This window comes from Python bivittatus, unplaced genomic scaffold (assembly GCF_059951505.1).
Source record: "Python bivittatus isolate LINGU-HERP-01145 unplaced genomic scaffold, Pbiv_v1 ctg000020_np1212, whole genome shotgun sequence".
Taxonomy (NCBI): Eukaryota; Metazoa; Chordata; class Lepidosauria; order Squamata; family Pythonidae; genus Python; species Python bivittatus.
Genome location: NW_028277030.1, coordinates 18,898,084 through 18,922,488, shown reverse-complemented (window position 1 = coordinate 18,922,488; position 24,405 = coordinate 18,898,084). Strand labels below are relative to the sequence as shown.

The window sequence follows — 24,405 nt, the reverse complement described above, 5'->3', positions numbered from 1 at the left end:
CCTCCTTGGGCAAGGTTGAGCGAGCGGTTGGGCTGTGGCTTCAGAGCACCCTGGAAGAAGCAAATTATATAGACTCTTTCACTCAGGTTTCACACTGGAATATGGTATTGAGATTAATCACATTTTTTATTACCTCTGGTGGAGTTTATTTGGGGTAATGCAACTGTCCTAGTTCATCTTGATCTCTCAGCAGCTTTCTGGACTGCCTACAGGAATTGGGAGTGGGAGGCACATTATTCTGGTGGTTCTCCTCCTTTCTCTGTAGTTGGGTCCAGGCAGTGTTCATTGGTGGTGGCGGGGGGGGAGATTAAGCCAGAGACCCTTGAAATATGGGATGCCTAAGCACTCAACACTTTCAGTTCTTCTATTTAACAACAATAGGAAACTGCTGGAAGAGGTTATCCATTGGTTTCAGGTAAGGTATCATCAGTGTACTTTGATTATACATCTCAATCCAACCAGGTGATGCTGTCAAAGTCTGGTGTCTGGAGGTTATTGGGGTTTGGATGGGGAGGAACAAACGCAAACTGAACCCTGAGAAAACTAGTGGCTATGGGTATTTGGACCACCCAGGTCTGGAGATGTTTAATCTTTCATCTTGAATGGGGTTCCACTTCTTGGGATCTCCTTGGACTTGCCACTCTTGCTCAAGAAGGTAGCAGCTGTAGCCAGAAAGGCCTTTGTATAAATTCATCCAGTGTGTCAGTTGTCCCCTTACTTGGACCAAGAGGCCTGACAAGTCACTTGTGCTTTGGTCATATTGCTTTTGGATAATTGTAATGCATCTACAAGGGCTGTCCTTGAAGACCACTCAGAACCTGCAGCTGCTCCAGAACTCAGCAGCACGGACAATTATGCCTATGTAATAACACTGCTTCGTGAGCTGCACTGGTTACCAGTAGGCTTCTGGGCACAATTCAAGGTACTGGTTTTCACCTATAAAGCCCTTCATGGTATAGGCCCTGGTGATTTGAGGGACCTTCTGTTTCTACATGTCCTATGTAGCATGCTTCAAGTTCTGTTGATTAAACAGAGTCACCTGATGAGACCCAGTAACTGGACCTCTTCTGTTGTAGCATCTGCCTTCTGGAACAGCTTCTCCCATAGATTCATACAGCCCTCATCCTGGTTTTACTTAAACAAGCCCTCAGAAATTGACTCTTTCCCCAGCCCTTGGGCAAGAATGGGTGACAGTATTGTTCTGTATGGCATTGTTTTAAGTTGTTTGATACTGTATGCTATCCAGAGTCATGATGGAATCAGATGGCCTACAACTTCATAAATAAATAAATAATTCTCCCCATTGGGTGGGGGAGAATTACTGCAGTATTTTCTGTTTAGAAAAGATGCATGAAAAAAATAAGGAATTTTTCTTGTTCTTGTTGACTTTCAGTGTTCTGTTTAATCTGTAGGAATTACATTTTAAAAATCCTCCTACAAATTTGACTGCAAAAATAATGTTATTACTTTACTGAAATAGAACAGGGAAATTAATAGGGGAGTTTAGGAGTTTGGCAGGCAGGAAATTGATTCTCCAGAAAAGAAGTTGAGCTTTAGGAATTTTGAAGGGAAAACCATTATACTGGATGTATTTCCAACTTGGGATTCTGTATCAAATTATGTTTGTTGGACATTCTAGGAAGCTCTTTTTAAAAAAGCTTAGATGCTTTTCTCATGGACATGGACATTTAAGATAAAGAGTGCCTTGCCTTCATATGTTCCCAAATTAAAAAAAAAACTTAATTGGAAGCAATTTATATGGAAAAATAGTCATTAACCCCAAAGTATGTATCTGCCATTAGAAATCCAGTCATATTCTAAAACTATTTCAGCTGTCCGTTTTGCACATACTCTTTTTATATGTTTAAACCAAATAATTTTCCATAGCAAATCCACTTTCTACTCATATTTCCTATACAGTATTTTCAAAGATCCATATAACATGTGTTTTGTGATACAGGACCCCAAAAGAGGATTGGGGGGGGGAGTGAAGCATAATCCTACTTTCTGAAACCAATCTGTCATTGAGACCTCAAATGGGAAATTATGTGGTCTGGTGTTTCATTGTAGCCTGTCTCTGGTGTCTTCCTAGGCCATTGAGGTGCCTCCTCTATAGGTTAGAGGCCATTCTCCTCCAGAGATCAGTTCTGATGTTTTCTTTTCCCTCTGTCTTGCCTTTTGCCTTAGGGCTTTCAGAAGTGCAGTTTAAAGCCATTCACAATGGAATGATTTGATGTCTTTGTCAAACCAAAGAGTTAAAACAAGGAAATCACCCCCATACTTTAGTGGAGTGTTTGTGTATATATGTGTGTGTGAGCGTGCTTTCTCTTGAGGCTTAAATTAATAACCCTTCTTTTTTTTTTTGCCTTGGTTCTTGATAGGCAATCTGATAAAATCCCTGTGAGAAGAGGCAATCGCTGGTTTTGCCGAGATGTCACGGCACCACAGCCGGTTTGAAAGAGATTATCGCACAGGATGGGATCGCCGGGAGTGGAATGCCAATGGGAACCACGTCAACAGCAACAGTAACTGTAACAGCACGGTGAATAGCAATAACAACAATAGGCCAGGGCTTCTGCCTGTACCAATTGTCCCCTCCAGACTGCATGCGCCAGCCACAGGGGCTTGCACTACCGTGAACAGCGATGCGATAACCACCCTTGCAGCCAGCAATTCTGCAGCTTCAACAACCAAAGTAAGAAGCAGCTTCTGTGTGCTCTTTTATTGATATTGAGTTAAACAAAACTTTTTAGAGGGCATAAATTTTTGCTTTCAGTCGACATTGCCTGTTGATGGCAGATTGCTCTGGGATTCTGCTCTCATGTTAGTTTATAGTGCCTGGTTGTCTAGGTGTCCATAGTCAACTCTTACCATATTGCAATGACATATGAAGATACTCAAAATCAGCCTAAATAAATTATACTATGAAGTTCTGAACATATTATAACAATGTTGGTAGTTTTTCATTAAAATTGTCTAGAGCAGCACTAGAAAATGTTTATCACTGCTTCTTAGTATCTGAATGACTTTTTTTTTTAGTTGTTTACTGTATGTTTACTATTTTATTACAGGATTATTTAAAGTACTGGTAATGGTGATCTTTTTGATCCCATTATATGTGGTAAAATGTAATTATTAGCTGGGGTCACTCATAACAGTAAACAACAATGTAGTTGCTCGGTTTGCCTTTGTGTTTTGTGAATCATGGTTTACGGCTTACTGTTTTGTATGTACCACTCAATTCATTATTGAATAAACTATGACTTAACATGATACATAAATCAGACTATTACCTGTTTTACCAATTTATAATTAATACTTACTGAGCATTCTTATAGAAGCCTAGTATATTTTTCATTACAAGTCACCAACATCTTCTCCAGAAGCAACACAGCTTCTCCTGGAAGTTAACACCCAGAACTTTTTTCAGCATTCAGTTGCTGTCACAGATGCTGTTATCTCTCAGGATTTGAAAAATTCAACTTTGGAGTCCTTTTCAATACCTTTATTTACCCAAAGTATTGCCCTGCCCCACTTTTACCTTCTTTTTCTTACTGTACAGCCATGATCTCTACTTAGTTAGAATCTGTCATCTGTCTCAAGCATTCCCTTGTTGGCTTCTCTTTTTACTTAAACAATGTACTGCATATCTTCATTCAGTTCAAATTGCCACTGCTTGTAAACAAGAGTTTCTTTCAGATACCTTTGTGGCTTGTTTAGGTGAGACATCATAACTCAAGTGCATTATTGCATCATTTGTGCGATAACATTTTTATGTACAGTACATATAATTTGATGTCATTGTGGCTTCTTACAGATGCCACTGCTGCCTAGTAATAATAAAAGTGCTTTATCCTGTAAGGAATACAAAATGAAGGAATAAAAGTTGATTTTGGCTTCTAATGTCTATACAGACATGTTCATGTTGTTCATTAAGCAACAATACTGAAATTATTTTCCACTGTCTTCTTCCAGAACTTTTTTACTTCTTAGTCTAGGTATCATTATTATTTTTAATTGCATCAAACTAATTATAATGAAACCCCCCCCAATGATTACAGGAAGTCCTTGGGTTACAACAGCAATTGGAACTGGAATTTCTGTTGCTAAGTGATGTGTTCATAAAGCAGGACATCATGTGACCATGTCTCTTAGCAATGGCAATTTTTGCAGTCCTGGTTGCCATCATAACCCAAGGACTGCACAGGTCATTAAGCGAGGACCTCAGATGATCACAACTTATGACTTCCAGCTGGCATCCCCATTGACTTTGCTTTGGAGAAGCTGGCAGGGAACATCAGAAATTGTGATCAGGTGACTGTGGCTCACTGAGATGTAATTGCAAGCTGGGCACTGAGCACTCAGATCTCAGTCACATGACCACAGGGACACTGAAGACCAGTCATAAGTACCATTTGTTCAGTGCCGTCATAACTTGAACAGTCGCTGAACAAATGGTCGTAACCAAAGACTCCTTGTATATCAAAATAATTTTCTCTATGCTGTACCTGGCCCTAAAAACTGTTATTTATGAGATAGCCATTGAAAAATCCCAAGTGGAATTTCAAGTTATTTGGCAGTTGGAGATTGCTTTCTAGGATAATATTTCCCACAGTTTTCCTACTTGGGATTTCAAAACTCCTCCCCTGCTTCCACATATATAGATCAGCCTTTCAACAGACACTGTACAGTTGTTTGTTCTTGTGTGCATGACTATCACCCTATATTTCATTACAAAAATAATACTAGGGCAATATACCCAATAGAATAGAACATTGATTAATATCACAGGAAGGAAAAGCCCTTCTGTCATATTTCTCTGACATGCAGACCAAAGTACCAATTAAATTGGAATAGTGCAACATCTTTTTTGATATGGAAAGCAAAGCATTATCCATTAAATCAATCAAATAGTAAAAGAATGGTTTTTAGCTGGATTAATTTCTTTTTTAAAAAAGAATGGTTTTTAGCTGGCACTAAACACTAACCTACAATAGTTGCAAGATGACAGATATTTCACAGTTATGGACCTCCCCACTGAATGAATGAATGAGGGTGTGTGTGTGGTGTGTATACAGTGGGGCAAAAAAGTATTTAGTCAGCCACCAATTGTGCAAGTTCTCCCACTTAAAAAGATGAGAGAGGCCTGTAAGTTTCATCATAGGTATACCTCAACTATGAGAGACAAAATGGGGGAAAAAATCCAGAAAATCACATTGTCTGATTTTTAAAGAATTTATTTGCAAATCATGATGGAAAGTAAGTATTTGGTCAATATCAAAAGTTCATCTCAATACTTTGTTATATATCCTTTGTTGGCAATGACAGAGGTCAAACGTTTTCTGTAAGTCTTCACAAGGTTTTCACACACTGTTGCTGGTATTTTGGCCCATTCCTCCATGCAGATCTCCTCTAGAGCAGTGATGTTTTGGGGCTGTCGCTGGGCAACACGGACTTTCAACTCCCTCCAAAGGGGTTCCTTTCCATGGGGTTGAGATCTGGAGACTGGCTAGGCCACTCCAGGACCTTGAAATGCTTCTTACGAAGCCACTCCTTCGTTGCCCGGGTGGTGTGTTTGGGATCATTGTCATGCTGAAAGACCCAGCCACGTTTCATCTTCAATGCCCTTGCTGATGGAAGGAGGTGTTCACTCAAAATCTCACGATACATGGCCCCATTCATTCTTTCCTTTACACGGATCAGTCGTCCTGGTCCCTTTGCAGAAAAACAGCCCCAAAGCATGATGTTTCCACCCCCATGCTTCACAGTAGGTATGGTGTTCTTTGGATGCAACTCAGCATTCTCTCTCCTCCAAACACAACGAGTTGAGTTTAGACCAAAACGTTCTACTTTAGTTTCATCTGACCATATGACATTCTCCCAGTCCTCTTCTGGATCATCCAAATGCTCTCTAGCAAACTTCAGATGGGCCCGGACACGTACTGGCTTAAGCAGGGGGACACATCGGGCACTGCAGGATTTGAGTCCCTGGCGGCATAGTGTGTTACTGATGGTAGCCTTTGTTACTTTGGTCCCAGCTCTCTGCAGGTCATTCACTAGGTCCCCCTGTGTGGTTCTGGGATTTTTACTCACCATTCTTGTGATCATTTTGACCCCACAGGGTGAGATCTTGCGTGGAGCCCCAGATCAAGGGAGATTATCAGTGGTCTTGTATGTCTTCCATTTTCTAATTATTGCTCCCACAGTTGATTTCTTCACACCGAGCTGCTTGCCTATTGCAGATTCAGTCTTCCCAGCCTGGTGCAGGTCTACAATTTTGTTTCTGGTGTCCTTTAACAGCTCTTTGGTCTTGGCCATAGTGGAGTTTGGAGTGTGACTCTTTGAGGTTGTGGACAGGTGTCTTTTATACTGATAACAAGGTCAAACAGGTGCCATTACTACAGGTAATGAGTGGAGGACAGAGGAGCCTCTTAAAGAAGTAGTTACAGGTGTGTGAGAGCCAGACATCTTGCTTGTTTGTAGGTGACCAAATACTTATTTTCCACCATGATTTGCAAATAAATTCTTTAAAAATCAGACAATGTGATTTTCTGGATTTTTTCCCCATTTTGTCTCTCATAGTTGAGGTATACCTATGAAGAAAATTACAAGCCTCTCTCATCTTTTTAAGTGGGAGAACTTGCACAGTTGGTGGCTGACTAAATACTTTTTTGCCCCACTGTATGTGTGTGTGCGTGTATAAATATATATACACAAATATATATATTTCCAGCATCCCTAAGAAGGGCAAAATAATTTCAGGTAAGTAGCAGAATAAAGGGAGGGGTATTCCTTTAAATAATGAGTTTCTATGTAATTTAGGGCATTAACATAAACATTAATACTTGAAATTTATTTGGTTGATTTTGGCCTTTCCTGACAGATAGAACTGGAAGCTGTCTGTAACCCTGGAAGAAATTGGTCTCCTTGCTGGTGGATCAGCATGCTCACATTTCAGCAAAGAATCCCTCTCTAAGAATGCCTAGAAACTAGGCATTTTTGTATGTTAATGCCAAAAGGGGTCTCTCACATTAATTCCTCTGGGATAAACATTCCAGTTTTCTCACCAAAGCCCTCATGCCTATAACATTTTACATGTTGTAGAATCCTTTCCTTCTATATGGATGGGATTAAGGAGACCTCTGAAGACAATGCTCCCAGTGAGAGCAAAGATTTTGCTTTACAGAGGTTCTCCTAGAGGAAGATTGCAAATATAATTCAATACTACCAGTTAGCTAAGCAACAGTATAAAAAAAACACTTGTCTCAAGACATGACTGACTATATTTTGGAGAAGATTTTTTCCAAAACTTTACAGAGATGATTATCCTATCAGCATCAATTAAATACTAGGCCCTTGATATAGATATTTAAATTGATATCTCGTTTGGAACAGCTGTTCCCAAATCTTTACTTTTCCCCCTGTTTCCATCATTTCAGTCCTCCTTAGTTAGGACTATACAAACTCAATGAAAAAAGTAAGCAATAAACATGTGGGGACCAGCTGTGCAATCACTCCCCTTTCTTGGTCTTCTTATCTTCAACGGGAAACACTAAGCTCCACCGCTGACAGGATGTCCAGGACAAACAAACAAACAAACAAACAAATAAATACATTTGAGGTTGCTTATTTCTTCATGTCAAGTTTGTAGAATAGCCAAGAATTTTTTTTAGAAAAATCTTGAGAATAAAAGGCAAACCAGCATTTGTGGAAATGTTTGTGATGGTTGAACGGGAATGTGAACGCACCTCTGGTTTTCACTTTATAATAGACAAAAAAATTCCTAACCCTTTTTAATGATTATAAATGCCAAATAAAACATGTGTAAGGGGGGGGAGGGGGACAATAAATTTATTTAAAGGAAGCCAAGCTTGATTCTTTTAACTATGTTTCCATGCAACATTGGTTCTACCACCCATACTAAAGAAATAAGTTGATACAGAAGGGAGGAAAACATTTCAACTATGATTTATAAGATTAGTGTCCTTTAAAAAAAATGCTTCAGTGTATTGCAGTAATTTCCATTTGTTAACAGACAAATTGAAATAATATTTCACTAAGCTGCAATTTTTATGTAATTGCTATTTAACTGTGTTTAGTCTGGAAAAGAGTAGAATGTAAGGTTCTGGGGCCAGCACAGTAGTTTAATTTGTCTTGACCTGTACTCCTGGATATTATAGAGCCCATCTGTTGGCTGCTGTTAATCTCTCTGCTCCAGATGTTTGAGACCACTTAGAACTGAGCAGCCCTTGTTTTCAAAAGGAAAATAGGGAACAAATAATTATTCTTAGTATCAATATTTCAGTGGGTAATATAGTGAAACTTAGATTCTTGGGACAACATGTTCCTTTAGACTTAAATTCCAAGCAGCAGAAGCAAAGTCTATTGTTTCTGAAGCCACCCAGACAATATAATTTTTAATTTATTTTTATATTATTTGATTTTTTTTTTTAGATTTTTTTTATCCCACCTTTATTATTTTTATAAATAACTCAAGGCTGCAAACATACCTAATACTCCTTCCTCCTCCTATTTTCCCCACAACAACCACTCTGTGAGGTGAGTTGGGCTGAGAGAGAGTGACTGGTCCAGAGTCACCCAGCCAGCTTTCATGCCTAAGGGAACCCTAGAACTCATAGTCTCCTGGTTTCTAGCCTGGCATCTTAACCATTAAACCGAACTGGCTCTCAGTTTTTACATTATTTGCATCAATTGATATTTGTGTCATTTAGATAATCATGTAAATGATGCAGAATTAGTGCAGATGACATACAAATGTCAGTTATACAGTTGATATAAATTATGTGAATTTTGTAATTCTGATTTAACAGACTTGGCTTTAATGGACACTCCTTCATGTTAAATTGAGGTTTTATTGTAAATAATCTTTGAAGACAGCTTTCCACAAAAGCTTAAATCATCACTATATTGTAATTAAATGTTCATTTGGAAGTTAAAATGAAAATGTTTTAAAAGGGATAGCGGATCATTTGTGTCTTAATGTTTCAGCATAATAGTTGCAAGGTTCTCTCCTAGATATGCTGATCAAACCTCATGATTATGATTATATTGCTTGCATTAAAGGAAGAAGAGCTCAGGGAAATGTTTGTGTGCATGTTCTTGGCTCAGATGTTACTATATATGCAGATTTTAATATTACTGATCTTGGGAGTCCTCTTGGTATGCTGCTCTTCTCTGATATAACACTACAGGATAAGTATCTCCTTATACAATCCTTTCCTTGGTTTCATTTGGAAAAATCCTTTATCTGAAACATTTAAACTGCAGGATATATAAATGTTTTATTTCTAATAATATTTGATTAAAATAAAGTTATTTAGGCCCCAATTTTGAGGGGAGATGGCTCTTCTTTTTCTGGCATAACTCTGAGGAAGGGATTCAGTGATACAATATTATGTAACTAAGTTTCAAATCAAGGCCCCTTTTGTTGATGAAGTTAACATATTTTATTTTCATTTTCAGAGAGATTATTTTCAGAGAGATTCAGGGTTTTCAAGGAGCACCAAGAAAAGGGAAAAAAAGGAAAGCAACTGATAGAAGTTGTCACTTGAATCAATTGTTGTTAGGATCTTCCTCTTGTGGCTCCTCTTAGATATGCATGCTCTTATGTCACTTTAGATTAAATTGGCCAGCAGGATCCTAGCAGAGTTGACTTCTGTGGTCTCACAGAGAATGATTGACTTTCTCCCCATATAAAGGCAGGGGCTGCCGCTTTCACCCCACCAAGCACACAACAGAAGGCGCATTTTGAGAACAAATACAGCATCCACCTTTGGCTTGCCCAGTCCTCTTTTCAAAAAATGCAGTGCCTTCTATATATGCTACTTCTCTCACTTTTACTTGTGTGTCCAAGAATGAGAAAGCTACTGTATCACAGTAATCTAATTCAGGTAATATTGTCTTTTATCATGTAAAGTAACTCCTGCCTTTACGTGGTTTGTGGATAAATTTCTGTGGCTCAAAATAGAAAAGAAGGAATTAAATATTGAATAGAATTGGAACAGATTTCCACCAGAGCACTTCCAAAAGCCTCATGTAGTCTGGCTGGTCTTGTGTTATCTGAAAAGAAATTTTCCAGTGTTTATATTTAGGTCTTCTGCTTTTCACAAAACTTGACAATCCTGTGATATAGCTGCTTTGGAAAACCTACCCTGTACCTCCTTCAAGATGATTTGGACCCTGTTTTGCAGCCAAAAATTATTGGTTTGTCTGGACAATTTAGGAGGCAAAAGTAGGCAGGCTATTTTTCTTTCTTTGTTATATTGTCTCCACCTCTCAGGCACAGCTCCCATCCTCCCATCTTCAAAAATTGCTCATACACAGCAGCTAGGGGAAAAAAATACTCGTGTTATAGCAAATAAGATGAAAAGACTTCAGAGTGAGTTCCTGAAGAAAAGGTGTGGTATAAATCAAATCAATAAATTAGCTAGCTAGCTTGTTATTGCCCAGAAGTTTCCTGTCTTTCCTCACTATAGGTTACAATGAGTCCCAAACCAATATATTATTGTCTTTAAGCCTCTGTGGCATGGAAGAAGCATCAATAATGACTCCATGTCACTGACGAGAAATGTTTAAAGTTCCAAATAGCAACACAGTTAAGTAAGTTCAGGATGCAGCTTGTTAAAGGTGAAGGGTCTTGCCCCAGGCCTTTGTTGTTCTTTCTTTCCATCTTGACAAACTGATGGCATGGATATTTTAATTTGGTTGTGGGGGTCTGCAACCAAATTAAAATATTCCTTCCACCTCCATGATGTTATTACATCATCTTCAAGAAACAAAACATACTGTCCAAAGAAACAGTCATAGATTGTTATCCATGATATCATTTGCCGTGTTTTCCAAATGCTGAAGCATGTGCCAAAGCCAGAGTCTGTTCCCAAAAGAAGCATCATCAGGTATTGCAGATTCCAAGTTAGGGCACTGAGGGTAGTGTTTGGTTCTTATGTTAGTGATAAACTGTGAGATGCATCCTTTGGCTATGAGATCTGAGGAACTTTTTGAAGCCCTTTTGCTCCATTACTCTTAGGCCAGTTGAGGGAGAGGCATTTGGTCCTTCTGTGGGATGTCCTGCTGAAGTTCATATTGCTAAAGACCTGCTTGTCACCCGTGTGTGTGTGTGTGCAGGGAATGCATCCTTTCATTCAATTCCATCTAGGTAGTGAGTGACACACACCTTGATATGTGAAAGTATTTTATGGACTTTGATTTTTGTTTGTTTCTGTCAACCCAACAGATCAAAAACTTACGTGAGTAGATAAATGGGTACTCACACTCCGGTGGGAGGAAAAATGCTGGCGGCGCCTTGCAAAAGGAGTCGGGAGCAGTTGCTGGTAGCGCGGAAGCCACCACGCCCGAAAAAGGCGCGAAGCAACGGAAACCCCACCTCCTGCGCTCGCCAGCTGGGCTCTGCTCTAGGAAGGAGGCACTGGCAAACCACTTCCGAAAACACCTTGCCTTGAAAACTGCAAGGACTCGTCCAAGCAGTCACCGTAGAGTCGATAATGACTGAGTGCGGATTAAAAAAAAAAAGTGTCGTCCTTTAAAGCAAATTCTTAAGTCATAAAAGAAAAAAATCAACAAAACAGACAAAAACAAGAACAGGCCAGATGCTGAACAAGTAGCAAAGGAAGTGCCACAAGGATTTAGCTGAAGAGAAGATTACTCATTTGGTGGATACCTTCAAGAAGCTCTTTGTCATACTAGACAGCATGGAGTTTTGACAGTAGGGACATTCAGAAAGGATTCTTTTGAACATTTTACTTAAAAAATAGCCATTTACAGAAACAATAATATTTTACATAACCATATTATTTTTTTGCAGTTCAAACTGGGCAAGAAATGGATATACCTCTTGTAATAATTCAGTTTAAGCTATTATATCAAACAAAACAATGGTGAAACTTACACATTTATAAAATAAAATTGTTCCATTGGAAATCATCATAAATAAATACATATTTTTAATGGGAAGGATGAGCTTGCTTGCTTTCGCATATTTCCTGAAATACGAGTTTCATTCTGAAGACTGCCAATCTCACCCATTAAAATCAAGGAGGAAAAGAAAAGGGTGTTTTCTTGCCTTAAATCAGCTTCTCTTACACAGCTCTTACAATGCTGCATAGGCTGTCAGTTGCTTTTGGACAGCCAGACTGAGATAACCATTACAGTCCACCTGCTCTTTCCCTTCCAGATTGGTGCCTGTAAATTCCTCCTCTACACTTTCAATTTCTTCTTCATTCTTTCCTCCTTTCTCCTCTGTCTGAGACCCAGGTTCAGTTTCCACACATCCATGGCGCTCACTGTATCTTGAGCTCCCAGAGCAAAGGTGAGGATATAAACGTAACAATAAATAATTTCCAGACAAGGACATTGCAGCAATAGGTTTTGATAAAAACACAATGCTTTAATCATGTTAGAGTTACCATACCTGGACTGCAAGAAGCCAGATCAGTAGATGACAGAGATATGAGACTCTTTCCTGACAACTAGTGGTCTTCTGAATTTTTGGAGCCCAGGTACTGTACCCCTAAAAAAATAATACAACAACCTGAAAACTAAATTCCTATCCATTCTATTGTCTAGTAGGTCTTTGGGCTATTTCAGCCTTTCTATAAACCGGCATATTCAGAACAGTGTTTCCTGGTGTGTGTTTAACTCTCAAATTCCCCAGCCAATATGACCATTGCGAAGATTCCACAAGTTGAAATCCATACACCTGAAAGCTGATTGCTAGGAATAGTTGCAGCAAACACAAATTGAATTTAATTGTTGAGGAGTCATGAATTTTTTGTTTGTTTGTTTTGCTGTAGGTTGCTATTATCGCCACAAATGCAATCATTATTGGTTTTTGCAGGCTCATTCATTCTGAACCATATAAAATTGTTCCCAAATCAAGATTTAATATTTCTATATGTTTCCTATTAAAGGAAATCTCAAAAGGCTATAATATTAAAAAGTATAGTTAAAAACAATATGTTAAAACAATAAAATATGCATTAAGCTGTTTTATAAAAGACAGTACAAAAATACAAAATTACATCAATAGGATAAACATTAAAATTAACAGAACGTAAAAGCAACAATTAAAAAGCTAAAAATTATAGCAGCATTAACGCATTATTAAAAGGCCTGGGAGAATAAAATGTCTTTGCCTGGCATCAAGAAGACAGCAAAGATGGCACAATTATGCTTAATTGCTCTAGAGCAGCCTTTCCCCTCCAAATTGGGATTGCTGTAGAATGAAACCAACTATTTCATTCTACAAGGCAAACAGACAAAAAGCCTTGTGCTCATCTCTTACAATCTTAGTTGAGCTTGATGTGATGATTTTCATATTCAGGAAACAAAAATTACCCCACCTCACCCCCTTTTTCTGAAGGTAGGTCAGTTACTTTTTGCTTATGTTCCGTGAACAGCGTGCAAATTCCATGTCCCTTACATAAGGGGCATTTGGATTTCATTTCAGCTATAAATTTTGTACTAGATGTGTTTTACTTTAAAGACAGAAAGCTTACACAGTCTCTTTTTAACAGCAGATTAACTATATCCAAAAGTGTGTCTCTGTATTTAATAAATTAAACTTCCATCACATCTGATAATTAATGCAAAAAATCAAAGTCTCCATCAATATAGTAAGTCATTGCAATGCTTTCTTTTTATTGATTTGCTGCATGCTTAGTGTATATTAAAAGACCTAAGAGCTCTGGTCAGATTCTAGTCCTGCGTGTGCTTGAAGATGAAAGTCTTGTAGCCCAAGAACTAATTTACATCACAGAGCACCTAGAAAATTACATCTGCACCACATGTTAAGGTGTTTCTAAGGTGGTGTTTCTAGACTTTGGAACTTAGATATTTAAAAATAAAATGAAACAAGAAATCCTTTAGATATAAAAGGCACTGCTATCACCTGCATTTGTCTGATTTCAGAGAAACTAGAAATCTTTACTTTCCTCTGTACATGGAAAGCAAATTGCATTTGTTAAAAGGTTTAACCCCAGCCCAACCCCTGAAATTCTACATATCCTCTTTTGCAATAAGGGTATTTAAAATGCTGTCAGCTCTACGAATGCTCTTTTTCCCTTAGCAGTATAACTGATCTTTAACCTTTGCTATGAGATAGTAACCAGGAATGTAAAATAGTTCAGAAAACCTATGAACAGTTCAGAGGAGCGTGGCTTTGTGTATATTTACAATTTCCATCGCAGGAGCATGGGACGTTGCCTTATAAAGTCTGTCTCAGTGTAGCACGGTCTGTTGTGAGTGTGGACTTTTCCCCACTGCTCTCGAAATGTGTTCAATCCATCCTTGAGTCAGCAGAAAACCATACTAACATGAGATTTGCTATCTCTGTTGTTGAACCCAGTCCTGCCTCCATTGCCTCTGACTTCCCCTCATAGTAATGGTAGCAAAAGATTGCTTATGGATGGTGGCAGAATAATAATACTATCATTACATTAATACAGCTAAGGATAACTTAAGTCTGTGTCATTCATAAGCTGTGAACCAGATAAAGACAAGACACAGCAGAAAAAAAATGTTGCAGGGCATGTTTGTGCTATGGTTAGGTATAAGTAAGAAAAGGCCTTGTGGTGTATGTATGTGTGTGTACATATGTGTGTATATAGTAAAAGTATTTTTGATTGATTGATTGATTGATTGATTGATTGATTATATGCCATCAAGTTGTTGATGACTTAGTGATCACGTAGATTTTTCTCCATGATGATCTTTTCCCTTACCTGGTTCTTCAGCTCTTCCAATGGTGCATTCATCGCTACTGTAACTGAGACTATTCACCTTGCTACTGGTCATCCTCTTCTCTTTCCTTCCACCTTTCCAATCATTAGAGCCTTCTCCAGAGACCTAGGTCTTTCCATAATGAATCCGAAGTAGGATAATTTGGTCATTTGTGCCTTGAGTGAGAACTCTGGATTGCTTTGTTTGATGATCCATTTGTTTGTTTTCTTGGCTGTCCGTGATATTCTCAGAGTCTTCTCCAACACCAAAGTTCAAATGCATCAATACTCTTCCTATCATGCTTCTTCAAAGTCCAACTTTTGCTTCCATAGAGTGTCACAGGGAATATCATGGCTTGCACAATTCTGATCTTTGTAAGTATAGATGCATCACAGCATTTGAATATCTTTTCCAAGGCCTTCATGGCTGCTCTACCAAGAGCTAGTTTGTGGCATATTTCCTGATTGCTTGTTCCTTCATTGTTGGTGGTTGATCCTAAAATAAGCCATTCACCATGTTGATATCTTCATTGTCAATTCTAAGACAGGTTGTTCTACCTGTTGCCATTAGTTTGGCCTTTAATTTTAGTCCCCCCTTTTTTTTAATTGTGCTCCTTGACTTTTATTACTAGGGCTTACAGATCCTTTGCATTTTTGGCTATCAGCATAGCACAAGTTATTGATGTTTCTTCCTCCAGTTTTAAAACCACGCTCATGTTCTTCCAATCCAGCTTTCCTTAATATATATTCAGCATATAGGTTGAACAAATACAGGGTGAGTATATACCCTTGTCTCACTATTTTGCCACCCTGGAGCCAGTCTGTTTCACCATGTTCTGCCCATGCTGTGCCTTCCTGCCTTGCATGTAAGTTTCTCATGAGGACAATGAGATGTTCTGAGGTTCCCATTTTTCTGAGCACTTTCCACAGTTTGATATGATCAACACAATTGAAGGCCTGTAAAAATATACATCACAAAATTCTGAGAAGAACAGGTTTTGTCACATAAATATGTTCTTCTTCATAGTACAGGTTTAAGAAGTATAAATTAAGAAATGTACATAAAAATATGAACTTATTTCTTCTGTCATCCCTAAATAAGAGTGTGTGAGATTCCATTTATGATGGCATGACACAATTATTACTTTCAAATTAGGGTTTGTCTAGACTGCAGTATAATAGGTGGTAGGTTTAAAGGGAGTTAAGAGGACTGATTCAAATCACTAATGAACTCAAGATTTTGTTCTGAAAATTATGTATACCCTGAGCAAGTGTGCCTAATGCTCATTATAATTTAAATTATTTTCCAGATCCCCAGGAAGAATAAGAAACCAAATTGTGTTGTCCATCTTCAAATTTTTATTTATATGTGTATACATAAATATGTATATGTGTATAAATATGCATACATGTTTATTTATAGGGGTATAAATAAATATGTATATGTACAACCACAAAAACATATCATAATTACATCCTGACCGTACCTCTAATGGAAGACACTACATCATATCCCCAACAATAAAGTTTACTTTTTTTAAAGAAGGACATAATACTTGCTGTAATTGTAATGTTAGATGAAGTATGGATTCCTTCTTCTTCCTATCCTCTTACTGTCAACTTTCTTTCTTCCCACCTTTCTGTCAATTTGTCCATTAGTATTGAACCTTAGAATGTAAATCAATTTTATTGTAGCTTTTAGCTAGCAAAAACCTTAGGATGTATAAGAGTGGCACTGAGCAACTGAGGTGCTGAATTTTAAAACACTTGAACAGTTAGTTTTATTTAGATAGATTAAGCTGGGATGGTTGGGAAAGTAGATAAGGATCAACTGGTAGATTTGGAGTGACTTGCAGTAGATCTCCAAGAGTTTCTTACTCCCAGTAGTTTTAATGATTGTGGTACTTTATTAATAATTTTATATTTTAATTTTATTAAATTACTATTTTATAATACTTTAATAATACTTTATTATTATTTATTTATTTAAATCCCTACTCTGTTCTTATACTAATTGCTTCTCACTTAGCTTCAGGTTTTCTTAATAAGAGATTTAACTGGCTGACTTAATGTTTCAGTAGCTCTAGTGGCTACTTTTGATGTTCTGTTTTAAAATCTGTTTTTCAGTAACACAAATGTAGGTTTGTATCAGTATGTGCAAGTCTTCACAGGTTAGCTCATGAAGTGCAGGCTCAGCATAATTTCACTGGGAAGGTGGTTTAATAAAGGGCAGGGCGGCAGACCTCACAAACATGAACTCCGCCTATCCTTGATATAAAGGATAATCTCATTTACTTATGGTGTTTTTATACTGTTGATTGAGCAAAGAAGTAATTTCCTTCTTAAATGTATACCCTAATAGGCCATATGGCAGAAGCTACTAGGGAAAAGCCTTTTGCCATGGCATTTGGCCAATAAATTTCATGGAAATGCACATTCTATCTGGTTTCACCTTTCTCAATTTAGAGTTAAAGTAGCACATGGGTCATATAGATTTTTCTTGTCCGGGAAATGAAATCTGTGGCACTGGAAATGAAGGAGAAAGTCAGCTATTAAATAAATGGTGACACTTCCCTAACATGTTATCTGCTAAGTGTTGAAAAGGAACTGTCTCTCACTACCTGCACAATTGATTTTTCACTTAGCAGATTGTCTATTCACTGTCTTCTTCTGTAGCTTTGAATATAAAAAAAGTGCTTCCTTTTTCCTTGCTATAAACCTTTCTTTAGCCACACTGTTTTCCTTCTGAAATCCCTCATTTTTTCCTGTTTTGGACATGATTCATAATACCTGCATTTGCAAATGTTGACATAATTGTAATTTTGTAAATGCATGTATTATTGGGCTTTCTTGTAATAATTTTATTTATTTTTATATAATATGTATCACTCTATGTGTTTTCAGGCATGTACAATGGGAAGATTACTTATCCTTAAGAGTTCAGATGGGATGAGTATGATCCTGCTTATTTTCATGGGTCTCTTGATGATTTTTGATACCATCAACTATGGTATCCTTCTGAGATGTCTGATGGGGTTGGATCTTGGGAATGCTGTTTTGCAGTGGTTCAGGTCATTCTGGTTGGGATGCTCCCAAAATGTGGTGCTTTGGGTGTTCAAGTTAGGTTGTTGACCCATGGTATTCCCCAGGACTCTATCTTATCCCCTAATGCAATTTAACATCTACGGTACATGAAATAATTTTGATTATGGTTCATTTTGACTACTACAATACTCTTAGGTTGGGCTGTGTTGGAAAGTATCCTTAAATTGCAATACAGTAGATGCAAAATGTAGTACCTAGGCTGCTGAATGGTGAAAAGGAGAGGGAACGTATGATATCTATATTAAAATATGTGTATGCTGATTACCACCTGCCTTTTGGGCATAATTTAAAATACTGGTATTGACCTTTAAAGTCCTAAATGGCTTAGGGACTAATTTTTTGAGGAGCCACCTCTCCCATTTATGAACCTGCTCAGCGACTTTGATCAGCAAGAGAGAGGTTCTTTTAGAGACTCCTTCACTGCCAGAAGCTCATCTATTTACTATCTATTTAGTGGGAGAGGGCCTTCTTCTCTTTGGCCCCCAGGCTATGGAAAATATCAAAAACTCATCTCTTTCACCAAGCTTTCAAGTATTAACTGGATTGATTTTGAATGTAGTGATATCAGTGTTATTTTTCACTGCATTTTGATTTTATTATATGGGTTTTGAGAGCCAATTTGGTGTAGTGGTAAAGGTACCAGATGAGAGTTCTAGTCCTGCCTTAGGCACGAAGCCAGCTGGGTGGCCTTGGACCAGTTACTCCCTCTAAGCCCTAGGGAGGAGGCAAGGGCAAAACACTTCTGAAATCTTGCCAAGAAAACTGCAAGGACCTATCCAGGCAGTCGCCAGGAGTCTACACTGGCACACCCACACATATAGGCTTTACCATTTCATTTTTAATTGCTGTAAGCTACCTTCAGTGTTGATTAAACAGAAATAGAGGTTATAAAAGGGAGGGAGGGATGGAGGGACGGAGGGAGGGAGGGAGAGGTCAAAAGAAAAAGCTCCAGAGATTGAGGGTAAACTTAGAGTGGGCCACACATCCACAGTGGATGGAACCACCTCACAGCAGACATGCTGTCCCCAACAAATTCCTCTTTCTTATACACATATACAGCATTTAAAATAGACTCCATTGTCAGTGAGAACTAATGTGAAGCCAAACTGTGCATGAAGAAAACTTTTTTTTAGTGGAGATCACAGAATTGAGGAACAGCTTATTCTTTTCCTACCCCATAGCAATCTTTCCCCCTAAAATCATCTGCGTAGTAGTTGGGCTTTAAAACAGCCCCCATTGTAGTCAGTCATAGCTGCCTTTAAGGCAAACTGACACTGACCAGTCAGTGATTTATTTATTTATTTTTATTTTGTTTGACATGGGGCACACCAATTTGCAGAGATGCTCCCACCCAGAGTTCTGCCACAGAATAAATAAGATTTAAAACAGTCTGTTGATAGAATTAGATAGATTTTAAGGCCTTCCTCAATACTAGATGCTTTCCATGTCTATGCTATAAGATGTGAAAGTTAGTTCACATTTGCTTCTTAAATATATACCCAGACAAAAATGAATTAACCTTACCTATAACAAACTAAGTTGTCCCTGGAAGAGTGGGGAATTCTGCTAAGTAATACAAAGATCAGTACCACATTAAGCTAAGATTCCTGTTTATATCTGCTATGGTGCATACAAAAATAAGCTGCACACCTATAAGCATTACTCTGATTTGGACAGAGTTGAGGCTGTGTTTTGGACTGTGCAGCTGATCAGTCTTCATGAAAGTAGCTAGGAAGCTAGTGCATTCCCCTGTAGGTTAATTCATTGTGTATTCCACATGCTTCTACTTATTTGATCTTGAACAGGTGATGGACATTACATCATAGAGATGCAACACAGTTCATTATGGTTCTTTGGTCCCCATTTGAACATTTGGAAAGTGCACTAGTTTAGTATAGTTCCCAATCACCTTTACCACCTGTCACTCTCTTAGTCTGAAATATTTTACAAAATATGGGGAGTTTTATTATATATGTGAATTAATGCCATGTTCTTGATGTCCATGTTCATACAGTAAAAGTCTACTTCTGCTGCTCATTTTTAATAATAAAAAAGATAAACCTATGGCTTTGGTTCTGTAATAGCTAACCTGGCATTAATTTTATTTTGGCTATATGTCTTATTTGGGGCTTGGGGGCTATTGTGCCAAAAAGGGAAATACAGGTGGCATTTCATTTTTAAAACTGTTGTGAAAAATCTCTTATGTAGAGCTAGTTTAGTCCTATTTTCCTTAAGATGTTTGTCACATAGTTTGGTGTATTTAGTTTGTGGTAATAAGCTTACAGAAGATCTTACATTGCATGGTGGTTCAGTGGAAAGCTTAACTTTCTTCAAATGAAGCAGGCTTAGGTGTTCCAAGAGATGGGGGGATGAGTTGGACCTAAAGTACAATTTCCTTCATTTTTATTTAAAGTTTCTGCTTGGTAAGCATTCAAACAAGCATATTGAATAGCTCTGTAATTAGGTAATTTGAATTCATGCTTGGAAGTTGGGGAATGCATTCTGGTTAGCTGGTTTGCTGTAAGGTGATGCATTCAGTCTTTCATTGAAAGGCTAATAGCCTTTATATCATTGTTGCTTGCCTGGCTCCAAACTGCTTTGAGTGCAAAAACATGTCTGTGTTCTGCTCACCTCTCTTTCTCAAGAGAAGCAGCAGATGTTAACAGCGAGTTTAGTAAAGAGGGAATGAAGCGAAGTAGTCTCTTTAATGGAAGTATTAATAAGATGGATTTGTGTTCATACAGTGAACCAGGACTATTACTCTGAGTTTTGCACCTAGATTTATAACATTCTCTTCCTAGCCCAGAAAAACATTTGTAAGTATTTGTATGTCAGAACAAAGGTGTCATCCATCTATAAAAGTTGAATGTTGAAGTTTGAAGTTCCTTAGGAGCTATAATTCCATACGAAACTATGTAAGTGTTAATACAATTGTGGAGCAAAGTGTGGATGTTTAGATGCTGAAAGTGTGACTTCAACTATTTTCTCACCATTCCTACAGTGAACCGAAAGAAAGGCCAGCCTGGAGTTTGTAGTATAGCATAGAAGTATATGACCAGAGCCAGCCTAGCTATGCATCATGGCGAAGATGGCAGGGATCAAGACCTCAGTAGTGCAGGAAGACTTAAAATACTGCCTTTAGTGGAACCACAAGACATCTTTTGCTGGTGCTGCACGTAGCTTAATTCACCAAATCTTGAATTGCTGCAACACAGTGACCTACTTGTCCTTACTGGAAGAATGTGTAAATATGAGTGCTTTCTTTAAATAATCTGCTTTTCCTAATGCAAACAGGTTTCTTTGGTCAGTTATCTGCAAACTCCCAACTTTGCCAAGAGATCATGTTTGCAGCAAAGCATCTATATGCTTTAATCTTTATATGATATGCTTATAATACCATTTCTTGTAATCTTGTGGCAGTTTCAAACTTCACCAGATGTGGATGGGGCTTGAAAGCTCCCTGATGCCTAGGAATGCTATGTGAAGATTCTGATTTGACGTCTTGGCTAACAGAACTTTTCTAATTTCTGGGGAAGGAAGCAGATTTTTTTCCCTTATATTCTTATGCTGAAAACACAAAATATTCTACCCCATGCATAAGGACATTGAAGTGTAAGAAAAAAAATTATTGTATTTCAGAATGAACAACTGAAAGCACTATTTTAAACTTCAATGATTTTACCATTTCTGTCATCATTTTCAGAACTTTAATTCTACAATGACTTGATATAAGGTTTCTGTTGAGACTGAGTTACCATATTTCTTCCAGGCATTTTTCAGGTTGATATTTTTCAGGTTGATATTTTTAAATGCATACATATTCCAGCAGGATTAGCAAAATACTAAGTGTGTTAAAAATAGGCGTTTCATTGCTTTGTTGAATGGAAATATACCATGATACTTCAGATGTCACTGTGTGGCAGGCCTAGTAAATATGAATACAGTATACAATGACACTGGGCATAGTTGTAGCTTACCATCTATTATTTAACAAAATCAGATATAAGGTTAAGATCAACTATCAGTATTGCTCATAAACTCTGAATAATATGCTGTTGATACATATTGAGGATTCATTTATAACCTGGTGTGATTTTGGTTTGAAAATATACCTATAATTTGTATTAATGGAGATTCAGTACAGTAATAGCAATGTGTTATATTTATGAAAACTAGAAAGCAGTGCAAACATTGTGCTATAAAAGTCTTTGGAACCATTACAAATTAAATTCTACCATACTCCATGTTCTTTTCCTTGTAAGTAATTTATAGCAAAACTGGGCCTTGATATTTTTGGAAAAGTCCATTTGTAAATATCCAGCAAATTATCCTTTGGAGCTTATTGTGCCACACTGTTCTAATTTATAGATTTCATAAATGCCTTGGTTTCCTAATTTAATAAATGTTTAAGTCTGTGTTTAGAAACAGTGTAGTATTTTGAGAAAGCATTGCCGTCAAAGTAAAATGAAATCCTGTGATGTTTAATAGTTACACTGTAATATTTTCTTTCATTCTTTCATGGAAATATATTTTTCAGAGCAAGGGTGAATGCTTTTATTCTGCTTTATAATGGATACCCATATTTTGTTCTGTGAAACTTTGATTTACCAATCATATAAATTCTGAAAGCTTGTTTTGCTTCATCTGCTATTCTGTTTTCTTCCTAATGCTAAGGACCCCGTATGGAAACAGTTTAAACCTATAAACTGCTTCTATCTCTATCTCTATCTCTATCTCTAATATTTAATAGCCAACAGAATTTCCACATTAAAAAGAGTGTATATATACAGTGGGGCAAAAAAGTATTTAGTCAGCCACCAATTGTGCAAGTTCTCCCACTTAAAAAGATGAGAGAGGCCTGTAATTTTCATCATAGGTATACCTCAACTATGAGAGACAAAATGAGAAAAAAAATCCAGAAAATCACATTGTCTGATTTTTAAAGAATTTATTTGCAAATCATGGTGGAAAATAAGTATTTGGTCACCTACAAACAAGCAAGATGTCTGGCTCTCACACACCTGTAACTACTTCTTTAAGAGGCTCCTCTGTCCTTCATTCGTTACCTGTAGTAATGGCACCTGTTTGACCTTGTTATCAGTATAAAAGACACCTGTCCATAACCTCAAACAGTCACACTCCAAACTCTACTATGGCCAAGACCAAAGAGCTGTTGAAGGACACCAGAAACAAAATTGTAGACCTGCACCAGGCTGGGAAGACTGAATCTGCAATAGGCAAGCAGCTCGGTGTGAAGAAATCAACTGTGGGAGCAATAATTAGAAAATGGAAGACATACAAGACCACTGATAATCTCCCTTGATCTGGGGCTCCATGCAAGATCTCACCCTGTGGGGTCAAAATGATCACAAGAACGGTGAGCAAAAATCCCAGAACCACATGGGGGGACCTAGTGAATGACCTGCAGAGAGCTGGGACCAAAGTAACAAAGGCTACCATCAGTAACACACTATGCTGCCAGGGACTCAAATCCTGCAGTGCCAGACGTGTCCCCCTGCTTAAGCCAGTACATGTCCGGGCCCGTCTGAAGTTTGCTAGAGAGCATTTGGATGATCCAGAAGAGGATTGGGAGAATGTCATATGGTCAGATGAAACCAAAGTAGAACATTTTGGTCTAAACTCAACTCGTTGTGTTTGGAGGAGAGAGAATGCTGAGTTGCATCCAAAGAACACCATACCTACTGTGAAGCATGGGGGTGGAAACATTATGCTTTGGGGCTGTTTTTCTGCAAAGGGACCAGGACGACTGATCCGTGTAAAGGAAAGAATGAATGGGGCCATGTATCGTGAGATTTTGAGTGAACCCCTCCTTCCATCAGCAAGGGCACTGAAGATGAAACGTGGCTGGGTCTTTCAGCATGACGATGATCCCAAACACACCACCCGGGCAACGAAGGAATGGCTTCGTAAGAAGCATTTCAAGGTCCTGGAGTGGCCTAGCCAGTCTCCAGATCTCAACCCCATGGAAAGGAACCCCTTTGGAGGGAGTTGAAAGTCCGTGTTGCCCAGCGACAGCCCCAAAACATCACTGCTCTAGAGGAGATCTGCATGGAGGAATGGGCCAAAATACCAGCAACAGTGTGTGAAAACCTTGTGAAGACTTACAGAAAATGTTTGACCTCTGTCATTGCCAACAAAGGATATATAACAAAGTATTGAGATGAACTTTTGATATTGACTAAATACTTATTTTCCACCATGATTTGCAAATAAATTCTTTAAAAATCAGACAATGTGATTTTCTGGATTTTTTCCCCCATTTTGTCTCTCATAGTTGAGGTATACCTATGATGAAAATTACAGGCCTCTCTCATCTTTTTAAGTGGGAGAACTTGCACAATTGGTGGCTGACTAAATACTTTTTTGCCCCACTGTAAAAGCAGATTGGGTTGGATCAAAGGTGCCCTTCCTTGAGGAAATGTCTAAGCAGAATAACTAAAACCTAAGAAACCACATGAGTCTTACAGCCCCTGACTTGTGCTGATATATGTAACAACGGCATAATAGTGCTATAGCTTTTATT

General features: G+C 38.0%; 1 protein-coding gene across 1 annotated transcript in view; it reads left to right on the top strand.

Annotated features, from left to right (window-relative positions):
* Positions 1–24,405, top strand: part of KLHL29 (kelch like family member 29) — a 423,334-nt gene that overhangs the window by 145,142 nt on the left and 253,787 nt on the right. Inside the window, exon 3 of the mRNA XM_088135579.1 lies at positions 2,382–2,695. Within this exon, the coding sequence (XP_087991705.1) occupies positions 2,432–2,695 (264 nt within the window). The 5' untranslated portion in view covers positions 2,382–2,431. The remainder of the gene's footprint in view (positions 1–2,381; positions 2,696–24,405) is intronic.